Genomic DNA, 11,952 nt, shown 5'->3' with positions numbered 1-11,952 from the left:
CCTGGAAGGAGGGGGCCCAGAAGAAACACAAGGGGGCCGGGCCCCGTGGGCCCCATGTTAGCTACGGGCCTGGGTTGCCTTGCCTCTCCTCCCCTCTCGGGCTGCGGCGACTGCAGAGAGTTCCATTGTCCTCTGGCCGGTCGGCCCCCGCTTTCGGGCGGGCGGGGAGGCGGGCCTGCCGCCGTGGGTGGGTAGGAAGCGACAGGCGGGCCGCCACCAAGGCAGGAAGGGCTGTGGCCGGAGCCGGGACCCTGACAGTCAGGGCCAGAGAAGGGGAGGCCATTACGCCACTCCCGGTGATGTGTGTGAGGCGCGCGCATGCGCGCACAAACACACACTCTGGGGGCCCCCTTTCCCCAGGGCCCTCCCACTAGGAGGGCTTTAGCTACGGCCCTGGGGCGGAGGCTGCGGAAAGGCCAGCCCCTCCCACTGGAGGTCTCTCTGTTCTTCACAGGGGCTGCTTGGCTTGCCAATTCCAGTCTGGGAAAACTCCTGGAGATGGGGGGGGAATGGCGCCCGGGGAGGGCAGGGAGAGATCTCCCGTCAAGTCCATAAGGGAGAGTCCACCATTCCTCCAGGCGAACTGATCCCTGTAGTCTGCAGATCCGTTGTAAGGAGTCTGGAAGATCCTCCTGAGGCGCTGCCTGGAGGCCGGCAACCCACCCCCCAGGGGCCGCCCAGAAGATCCGTGCCCCAGTGCGCCCCCCCCCAGGAACCCGCCTCTTAGGAGAAAAACAATCGGGTGGGTGGGAGGGAGGCGGAAGCAGATGCTTCCCCCCATTTCGTTGTGGTTTTGCATACTTGGGGGGGGGGATTTAGTAGCGTAAGAAAGGGGTTGGGGGGCAATCACTGGCTTGGGGCATGCCTCGGAAGGAGAGGGACACCCCACCCCCCACCGCACTCGAGGGTCCTCCAATGGATTCTCTGTGGGGGAGGGGACCCCCTTTCCATCCCTCAACTCAAAGGGATGCTTCTCTCTCCCCCAGCAACATGGAGCCCTCCAGGAGGGGGGCTCGGAAATCCCCCCAACCCCCCTCCTTTTGGGAGGACTCCTGCCCTGCCCCACATTGCCATTTTCTCTCCCACAAACAAAAAACGGGAACGCCCCCCTCCCGGCCCTCAGTTCTCTGTGGGGCCAACTGTTTGCCAAGCGGCCTTCCCTCCCGCAGAAGGGGAGCTCTCCATAGGGTTGCCAGCCTACAGGTGGGGCCTGGAGATTCCCCTGCTTTTACAGCTGATCTCCAGCTGACAAAGATCGGCTCCCCTGGAGAAAATGGCTGCTTTGGGGGGGGGGCTGTGTGGCATTGGACCATGCTGAGGCCCCTCCCCAAGCCCCGCCCTCTCCTGGCTCCACCCCCAAGGTCTCCAGGTATTTTCCAGCCCAGAACTGGCAACCCGAGCTCTCCTGCAGGAATTCCTGCCCGGTCCTGGACTAAGTTTGGTTTTGGGCTACGGGAGGGGGGGAGGGGATCCGCGTCCATGCAAAAGGGTCAGATTCCAAGTGAACAGAATAATCAGAACAGTCATGATTTCATTCCTTTGTTTGGCAGCCAATGAGATTTCGTCCCGGCAACACATTTCCCCTCCCTCCTGAAAATTAAAAGGGTGGGGGGGAGCAACCTCTCAGTTTTTACTAAGTTTAAATAATTTTTTGACTCCAGTTCCAAATGTGTGTGTGGGGGAGGGGGATGACCGAAATCTCTGCACTGAACATAATGTAGGATGCTTTACACGGGGTCAGACTATAATCCCCCATAGCCACATATAATATGTTATGTGGCTGGGAGGGACACAGGCTTGAAGGCCAAGGGGGAAAGGGACTTTTTCAATACTTCTCAATGGAAAAAATGGAAAATTTGGGCATCCACTGGGAAAAAACCACCAACCTGTGGTGATATATTTTCTCTTTTAAAATTAAGAAAAATGTTTCTGAAGGGAAAACATTTCACTTTAAATAGAAAGACTGGGAAACAATGATACATTATGAAAGCTCTTAAGTGTTTTCAGTATGGTGTTGAGCTGAATTTCCCTACCTATTGTGACTCCATTCTTGTAGGAATGCACTTTCTTCTGTTTATGGCAGAATTTCTCCACCTTCATCTGATCTCCCTTCCCTCTGAGATAGCAAAAATTAAAGATCCACGGGGGCTGCAGTCACATCGGATGCAGCAGTTTGCAACTGTTTCTCAAGTACACGCTGGCCATTTTTAAGGTCTCTTAGAATCATAGAATGTTAAGAGTTGGAAGGGACCTTGCAGGTCATCTAGTCCCACCCCCTGCACTTTGCAGGAGTATACTGAAAGACAGCCCTACATACCTACAACATACCCAAAAGATGGTTGTCCAGCCTCCGCTTGAAAACATCCAGCGAAGGAGCATCCACCACCTCCCGAGGCAGACTGTTCCACTGCTCAACCACTCTTACAGTTAGGAAGTTTCTCCTAATATTTAGCCGGTAACGACTCCCTTATAATTTCCACCCATTAGATCTAGTCTTGCAATCCGGAGCAAGAGAGAATAGATCCGCTCCATCTTCTACATGACAGCCCTTCAAATACTTGGAGACTGCAATCATGTCCCCTCTAAGCCTTCTCTTTCCCAGGCTAAACAGACCCAACTCTTTCAGCCTTTCCTCCTAAGACTTGGATTCCAGCCCTCTCACCGTCCTAGTTGCCCTCTTCTGGACACCCTTGAGCTTGTCAACATCCTTCCTAAAATGCAGTGCCCAAAACTGGACACAGGACTCCAGGTGGGGCCTGACCATAGCAGAATAGAGCGGAACTACCACCTCCCTTGATCTGGACACAATGCTTCTGTTTATGTATCCTAAGATATTCACAGCATTCCATTCCATAGACATGTGCCAAATAGTGCAGTTCAGTGAAGGCAATGGCCAACCACCCCTGCTCATCTCTTGCCTTGAAACCCCCACAGGGTGGAGTCTCTAAGAGTCCACAGCGACTGGGTGGCACATTCACATTACATGTCAACAAAGTCCTAAAAGATGCTGTGGCGGAACGGGCCCGCGTCAGCTGGCAGACCCCGCTCTGCCCACCACTCCTTTGCCTGGCCTGGCCCCTGAAGGGGCAGCTTTTCACCCCTGACTCCGGGTATTGCTGCCACCACTGTCCCTGTCTTGGGCTCTGGTCAGGCGGGACAGCCTCCTAACCTCCCTCTGATGTCACTAGGAACCCACCTCGGGGCTTCCTGGCAATCTTTGGGGCTCCCCTGGAGAGTTAGCAACTGGCCATTTTACCCTTGTTCTCTTCCTCAGGGAGTCCCCAACCCACTCCTAGTGTGTCCAAGCGGCTGGGGGAACTATGCGGTACAGAGGGACTTCTCAATGTCAACAGTAAAAGGATTTATTTTGAAAACACTTTATATACAGGCATATTAACAGTGAACTGAAGAATCAAAATAAAGGTGGATAATAAATCACTCCATCTCTCCCTGCACTACACTGATGCCCTGTCTAGATGGTCTGCAGGGCAGGCACATTACTTGCTTTCTTTGGAGGAGGTTAGAGTAGCACAACTCCCAACATGGCCTCTCTGCCTCCTGCAGACTCCAGCCGACAGCCTGACTGGCTCCAGACTCCAGGCAGACCGACCTCTTCCCGCCCAAAAAGCTCCATTATATCAAACAGCTCATCCCGCCCAGGAAGTGGCTCTCCCTCCTGCAGCATTCTGGGGCAGATCTCCTCTCAGCCTTGATGGACTTCCTGTCCTCTCTAGGGAGCTGCCTGCAGACTACTGGTTGGAGATAGGGGGGAGGGAGGGATGAGGAGGAGACTAGGCCGAGGCCTACCTCAGGTTTGATGGTCCCCTCCTATCTGGCCCACACCAACTTAAACATATGCATAAAATGGCGTTTCTCCACAGATGCATTCCTTGTTAAATCAGTAAAAGAAGTTAAGGTGTAACAGGAAAGTAAGTATTGCATAGATTTCAATTTCACCTGGAGGGAAAAAAATTTGTGTGTGTGTGTGTGTGTGTGTGTGTGTGTGTGTGTGTGTGTGTGCGCCTTCAAAATTTCTAAAAATGTGACACCTCTGTGCTAAGCTTAATTCTGCATAAACTAAGGAAACGTTTCTATGAATACAAATGGTTGTTCTTGGAAACTGGAATATCGTAACTCAAATTTTATTCATAGACAGTGGAACTGCAAAACCATAACACTTTGGGGGTAGATGTTTATTTCTAAAATTAATTGTATTCCGTGCTCCTTTCCGTTCTCTTTGTATTTCGGCTGGGTTTTTAAGTAACTTGTTTAAATCAAAATTTGGAAACTTGAAGCTTTGAAGGCACAGTTCACAAGAGTTGGTAGCCAGTCAAGTGTCACAGTTCTAGCCAGAGAAAGGGCACAGAAAAATCTCCAGTCCTTTCCTTTTCTGCAGTATTTTCTCATCTTTTTATATCTGTTTCATACAATTAACACCCATGGCTGGCTGTCACTGCCAACACAATATTAGGCAAGCCAGGCATATTCACAGTTGTAACGAATGTTTGTGGTGTGATCGCCCCCAAGAACTGTGTGAGTGCACACATATGTTAATAATCATCCAAGTTAACTCACAAAACGCACCTGGCCTGGGTCTGCAGGTCAAGTATAAAAAGAGCTAAAAATCTCATTCTTCTATCTCTTCTCATGTGGTGGACAGAACCTTCCTTCTGATATAGAACTAACAAGTCACATGACCAACGAGGGCCCCAGAGGGACCTCCATGGACCAAAATTATAACCGTGGAGTGCTCAGCTCTTGGGGTGTGCAAAAATTAACCTGTTACAGGTTTACGGGGCTTCTGACAGATATTCCCTACTACTCAGGAAATGAAAGGGAAGTACTCGTACTGTGTTTAAATTTTATCAAGGATTATCCCAATCAAAATATTTTCCACGTAAAACTTTCAGGGTGATTTCTCACGAGAGCTGCCTCGCAGCACAGCGCCGTTTGCCTCGACACAAACATGTCAATTTCACACCCGAAGCTCCGGGGCTGCATTTTGACTCGGGGCTTCGCCCGATTTCCTCCGCAGTTTCGTGATCCTGGTTTTTGAGGATCATGAAACTGCGGAGGAAATCGGGCAAAGCCCCGAGTCAAATGCAGCCCCGGAGCTTCGGGTGTGAAATTGACACGTTTGTGTCGAGGCAAACGGCGCTGTGCTGCAAGGCAGCTCTCGTGAGAAATCACCCTCAGTTTCTTTAAATATAACATTTAAAGCACACTTGAGACATTTCTTCCTTTCTTCCCCTGATCAAAGATTGCAGCTCAAGGGGACACAAAATTAACATGAAGCACCTGTTAGATCTTGGGTACTATGCGGAGCATCCCCCTTTTCCTCCTGCCTGGCCCCCCTCAGCCTCCAGCTTCCCCCAAATTTGGGAGTGGGAATGTGAGTGTGTGTGTCTCCCAGACACCCCCTGTCTGGCCAGGGGGAGATCAAAAAGCTAAAGAAGCTATTTGACCTGACTTTAATTCTTTGGCATTTGTGTGCACAAACTAATATCAGAGTAGGACACCTTTCCCCAGCACCGGGATGACTAGAAACCATGTTGTAATTCAGGCCAGTTTCCCCTGGAAGGGGTGTGTGTGCACTCCACCTTTGAACAAACATGGATTTTTAGCGAATGGATTTCACTCATTCAGTCTGAGTTTTTCTGGGAGGAGGGGACGATGTACTCTGTGAGGACGGTCAACGTCAACCACGTCCCCAAACCAAAATCTGCTTGTGCTTTTGGCTAAAATGTCAAGACTAGTTTTGCCCATTAACTAATAAACAGCACCTTGGTGCCCAGAGGTATTTTAAAGATGAATTCACAGTCCTTTCTCTTGGATTTTTAAACAAATGAACTGTCCACAAGTAAATGCCAGGTATTGTAATTTTTGAAGGAAAACATGTAATATGTGGTGCTGCTAGCAGTTACCATGAAATCAATATGATTCATAAAGTGTATTTCCAAGGTGTTCAAGTATGAACCCTGAAGGTCCCATTTACGAAAAGTGATCCTGTGCTGCCACCTAGTGGTGGTGTTTTGTCAGTCACGAAGAATTTTTTATTTCACATTCCACTATAATGGCCAAGGGCCCTCACTCACACAGCTGGGCTACCATAATACGTTCTCAGTTGGGCTGCCCTTGAAGACAACCCCGAGAACTGCAGCTGATCCAGAAGGCGGCAAGGCAGCTATTGTCAGGAGCCAGACAGGGAGAAAAATATCTGGCCTATTTGACAAGAGCTGCGTTGGCCGCCAGTTTGTTTCGGAGTCCAATTCAGGGTGCTGTTTATGACCCTCCAAGCTTTTCATAGCCCACATACCTAAAGAACTGAGGAGCACTTACTTATGCTCCTCAGCCTGCAACCTGTTGCCTGCTTCACCACTAAAGGCTGCCCGCCAGGCATCAACCACAGCCTGGGGCTTCTCCATTATAGCAAACCCCCTCCCTGCGCCACAGCAAAAGGGGCTCCCAGAGGGGGTGAGGGGTGGGCCATGCCATCTTTAGGGATTTTCAGGAGATGCTACAAAAGCCACGTTTTCATGAGGGAAAGAAGGGATATATTTTAATAAATAAGGAATAAAATATTTTTTGTAGTTACTTCTGTGCTGCAAATGCCACTAGGGACTTGCAGGTGACCAAAGATCAGTGTCCCAAGTGGGGTGTGCCAGTTGATGCCACCGAAGGAGATTTCCTAAGACGGAAACTCTCCGATCGATGAAGGCCCAAACATCACTAGCATTTTAGTTTTTGAGAGCAAACACTCGGAGATTGACTCTGGAAAGCTCATTAAAAAATCTGGTTGAGCTCGCGGGGGCTCCTGGGCTCGATCCCAGCTGCCCAGAGGACAGAGCCAGAGGCAGGATGGAAGCCGACACGTCCCGGCACTGGTCCTCCCGAGGAGGGTTCCAGAAAGTCCCAGCTGGTCTCCAGACTGCAGAAAACAAGGTCCCACACACAAGAGGGACTGCCTGTGGAACTGTGGGGCAGGCACCATTATGTCATGGGGCGGGGGGGCTTCCCGTCCTTGAATCCCACCCCCTACGACCACCGTCATTCCCTGTTTATGTGCTGAGGAAGCAGGAAGGCCCAGCGGCTGAGGGGACTTGGCCATTGTGACCAAGGAGAACGTCTGGTGCAGCGTAGCCACGGCAGTCCCTCCTGTGGGGAGGGGGCAGGATCTGGGGAAGCCAGGTTCGAACCCCCACCCCACTCTCCCATGGAAGATTAACCTGGAGATTATAATTGAAGTTTACTGTATGTGAAAATGTCTTACCTAAGTATGAGTTTGTACATATTAATATCTCATGCTGTGTCAATGGTTTTCAACATTAATAAAGATAATGGTTTGCCTATCCACTTACATTGAAGGCTTTGTGTCCAACAAACTTAGAAAGGCAGACTGTAAAGCTTGCATTGCAGGTTTCCAACTCACCCGTGGCAGAAGGTTTACAAGTCGCCAGTGATTAGTAGGTTAGATAGAGGTGGTTTGAAATATCCAACACAAGGTGTTATCAACGTGGTTTCCTATACATATGTGGTAGTAAGCTGTGTGGCTGGTTTTTTTTTGGTCACTGGAGATTATGATTCAAGTTTACTGTATGTGAAAACTTCTTAAATAAGTATGAGTGTGCATATTTCTATCTCATGCTGTGTCAATGGTAAATAAAAAGTAATACTGAAAACCAGAAGTTATTTGACAATACCATCATACAACAGACATCCACCACTTTCCCCTCTGATATGCTTGTATGTAAATTATACGAAACATACACTCAAATATGCAAGGGAAACTGAACTCAGTAACACTGTAAGCGAGTGTGAAGTGTCTGGAATACTGCAGTGAAAGAATCAAGAGAATATCTTGTTGGGTACACCAGAAACTGCAAGTTAAAACACTTGTGACAGTAGCTGGAAACTGCAGAGCTCAGGGAATGTTATGCCTACAGTTGATGACGTCACGACGTGGTGGAGAGGCTTTCCACCTATAGGGGGTGGTGGCAGGGCCCGGTTGGGGGACGCAGGACCCAGCACCCCTGATGAGAGTAGCACAACTCCCAACATGGCCTCTCTGCCTCCTGCAGACTCCAGCCGACAGCCTGACTGGCTCCAGACTCCAGGCAGACCGACCTCTTCCCGCCCAAAAAGCTCCATTATATCAAACAGCTCATCCCGCCCAGGAAGTGGCTCTCCCTCCTGCAGCATTCTGGGGCAGATCTCCTCTCAGCCTTGATGGACTTCCTGTCCTCTCTAGGGAGCTGCCTGCAGACTACTGGTTGGAGATAGGGGGGAGGGAGGGATGAGGAGGAGACTAGGCCGAGGCCTACCTCAGGTTTGATGGTCCCCTCCTATCTGGCCCACACCAACTTAAACATATGCATAAAATGGCGTTTCTCCACAGATGCATTCCTTGTTAAATCAGTAAAAGAAGTTAAGGTGTAACAGGAAAGTAAGTATTGCATAGTGCACACAAAACAGCCGCTCCCTCCGCTGCTCTTTCTGTGTGTCCTCCCCCCCCCCACACACACACAGCCGCAAACTGACCCCAGAGGGAGGGCGCCTCAAGCCCAGGAAGAGACCCAGCCCCCCTGGGAAATTGGGGGGGGGGAGAGGTTTATAGGAGGAAATAGTGTACGATAGGCAGAGTGGGGGGGGAGGACCTGGCCCAACTGTGGTCCTAACATTAGTCTTTGGTCTTCTCCCAGAAATGGTAAGGGGGCGGGGTCTGGTTTTTCCTGGAAGGGGGGGATTGCATTTATCCCATTTGGAACTGGGTGGTATCAAAATGGGAGGGGGAGGAATCGCCTTTTATTCCATCCCCCAAAGTAGTGCTGAGGCAGGCCACCCTCTTTTGCCCCTGGGGACACGGGGTGGGGCCGTCACCTTAAGGGGGGGGACGGATACGTGAATTTCTGAAGTAAAAAAAGGAGCTCCTCTCCAGGGAGAAGCAAGCAGCCCCCCCCCCACAAAGTCCTCCTTTCTTCCATCAGGCAGCAGGGCCCCCCCACACACCACCTATAGGAGAAAGGGGGGAGGGGACTGCCCCATTTGTTTCACACACACACCCCTTGTTGTGGGGATTCCACAGCCCCCCTCCCCCCCAAAAAAGAGCCACATTTGCCCCACTCCCCCCCATACCTGCTCCAACTGGGGAGGGGCTTCTCCTCCCTCCTTCCCCCTTCAGCGCAGCCCCTCCCCCTTCTCTGGCCCTGGGGAGGGAGGGACAGGGGGGAGGGGGAGGTGCTCCGGCCGGCCCCTCCCCCCTCCACTCACCTGTGCTGTTCTGCTGGTTGAAGTGCTCCCGCAGCCTCACCAGACGCCCTCTGAAGACAGACTCCCAGTCCTGCAGTATCTGGGTATTCCTTTCCCAGTACTGGGGGTCCTCATTCCTGACCTCTTCCATCCAGGGGGCTACGGGCACGTTCCTCCGGGTGTGGCTGTCATAGCGATCGATGGGCTGGTCGTTCACGTAGCCCACAGCGATGAACTGGGGCAGCCCCGGGCCGGGCTCAGACACCGCCAGGTAGAAGTTGCGAAAGTGGGAAGAGGAGGAGCCTGGAGGGGGGAAGAGAGACAAAGAGAAAAGGGGGAGCAGAGTTAAGGGGGCTGCCATTGAGGAAGGGCACCCCCAGGCCCTCACCCCCCCACCCCCATTTGATGCTGTCTCTGAAGTCTGAGGCAGGGGACGGCAGCACACCTTCCTCCACTCCCAACACTGGAGGCAGAGTGCAAGGGTGAGGAAACGCAGGGGGGACGAAACAGGGGAGCCCCCACGCAAGCAAAAAAGACCGCTTAAAGACAGCAGGACCATCACTGTGGAAGAGACTTTCTCCCTCACAAAAGCCCCCCCCCCCTGAGCTGGACCCCCTATCCCGCCCCAGCTTGGCCCTTCCCACAAGAACCTCCATTCACATGCTGCCACTCTTTATTCATATCCGTGTGTGTGTGTGTGTGGGGAGGGGAGAGAGAGAGAGAGAGAGAGGCTCCCCAAATAGCCTCAGGCGAGGCCCTTCCATAGTGAGGGAGCCGCCACAGAGAATGGCGGGGTGAAAGGGGCAGCTGCTGGTTTGACCCATTTCGTAGGGCTGCCGGGTGTCCGGTTCAGAAGCAGGCAGCGCAGTATTTGCCCTTGACTGCCCCAGGCCTTCTCTAACTAAGTAGAACTGGGGTCCCCAAACGTTTTTGAGCCTGTGAGAGCACCTTGGGAACTCTGTATGGTGGGCCCAGCCAGAAAACGACGGTCACAAAATGGCTGCTGCAGGAGGTGGAGCCAGCCACAAAATGGCCGCCACGGCTTCCCCTTCAGTCGCACACGGAAGATCCTGGGGCTGTGGAGGCGGCTGCCGCCAAAACAATCCAACCTCCACCGGCCAATCAAAAGCCTTGTTGGGCAAAAGCCCCACCTGGGCCCACCCATTTTCTAAAAACCCTTTGCGGCACCACAAGAGGGGTCAGTAGGTGCCCCTGGTGCCCACAGAGGCAACACACTGAGGACCCCCGAAGGAGAAAGGATGAAAGGGCAGGGGTGTCACAGGCCTTGGCCAATCCCTGGACTGGGTCTGGGGGGGGGGGAATCTCCGCATTGGCTGGCTCCTCCCCCTCCCTCCCTCCCCCACAGTCAACTGCCTCTTGCTCCGAGGCTCCGGAAGCTTCTTTTGCTGCCGCCTGGGCGAGAGACCTGCAGCCCAAAGGGAGGATCCATGCAATATAAATGTCCTCTCCTGGGGAGTGGGTGGGTGTGGCATTGTGCATGCATAGAAGCCGGGCTTCAGCCCCGCTAGTTTGTCCTTCGTTTGAGCTGATTTCCTAATAAACTATGAGCTAATCACACGACGCGTCTCGAACCCAGTATATTTCAGTGAGGTTCTTTCAAAGGACACACAAAGCCAACTGAGTCCTCTACACACCTCGACTCTCAGTCGTTTGTGGCTTTCCAGCTCCTCTGTGGTCTCTCCCACCAGAACAGCAGCCCTCTTGCACAACATGAGCTACAAGCAGAACGAAACCAGAAACCACTTCTGACACCCCACCCTGCTGGGGGAGGGGCTATTCTTCCCCTTCAAGAGACAAGCCCCAAAGACACAGGGGCAGCCACAGGGGCCCACAACAAAGCCAGGGAACAGCTGTGTCATCTCATTGGTCGTGATGTTCGCTTTTGCTTTTTTGGTATTTTTGCATCTGTGTGTGCGTGCCCGTGTCAGAAGTCATGGCGACCTCTGGAGATTCCTACTGGGGCATGGAGGGTATTCCGAGATGCGGCCCCGGGTATTCTTCGTTTGACAGGAACTCTGTTTTTTTGCTCCTTTCGCCTCTCACCCTAAGACGGACACCAGCCACACCCAATGAAGCCCGCAAAGCACCCATCCGTCCTACACAGGATGTTGGCCAAGAGCCCAGAAGATCATGGCCTAGACTAGCATCTCCTCCACTCACCCACCACATCCATCCTGACAAAAACCTCTGCCAGCTGCCCAATGTTTGGGGGGGTTGGTCCTAATAAAAGGTTTTAGGTGGCTTCTCTGTGGGCAGCACATAGAAGGCCCCGGAAGGAGTTCCAGGACCCAACAGGAGGGGGAGCCCAGGAGCAATTCCCCCACCCCACAGCCCTTCACGAACTCCCTCTACTCCCCCCACCCCCGTGGAAATGTCTGGATGCCCCAAGAGACAGACAGATGGGTCAGAGTCTTGAAAACACAAAAGGGAGTCTGGCGGCACCTTCAAGGGGAACACATTTAGTCTGAAACCCCAAACCCCCTTTGGAGGGAGGGAGCCCCGTGGAGCTCAGGGGGAAACCTGCTCAGACGCCTGCGCTGCACCTTAGAACCCGCCTCAAGAGGTCAGCGCAGAGTTGGGGGATGATTCACAAGAACGACAGCAGGACTCTGAAGAGGCGGCACAGAAATACTCAGAAGGAGCAAACGGGGGGGGGGGGGCCTTCCTTTTTGTGGTTTTCCCGTT

The 11,952-nt window shown here is 52.4% G+C and overlaps 1 protein-coding gene across 1 annotated transcript in view; it reads right to left on the bottom strand.

Annotated features, from left to right (window-relative positions):
* Positions 1 to 11,952, bottom strand: part of LOC107106865 (major histocompatibility complex class I-related gene protein-like) — a 24,334-nt gene that overhangs the window by 10,286 nt on the left and 2,096 nt on the right. Inside the window, exon 2 of the mRNA XM_015407082.1 lies at positions 9,268 to 9,549. Coding sequence (XP_015262568.1) covers positions 9,268 to 9,549 — 282 coding nt within the window. The remainder of the gene's footprint in view (positions 1 to 9,267; positions 9,550 to 11,952) is intronic.

This window comes from Gekko japonicus, unplaced genomic scaffold (genome assembly GCF_001447785.1).
Source record: "Gekko japonicus isolate JY-2015 unplaced genomic scaffold, Gekko_japonicus_V1.1 scaffold2427, whole genome shotgun sequence".
NCBI classification, from domain to species: domain Eukaryota; kingdom Metazoa; phylum Chordata; class Lepidosauria; order Squamata; family Gekkonidae; genus Gekko; species Gekko japonicus.
The sequence above is the reverse complement of the archived record's forward strand: the minus strand, read 5'-3'. Positions and strand labels throughout refer to the sequence as shown.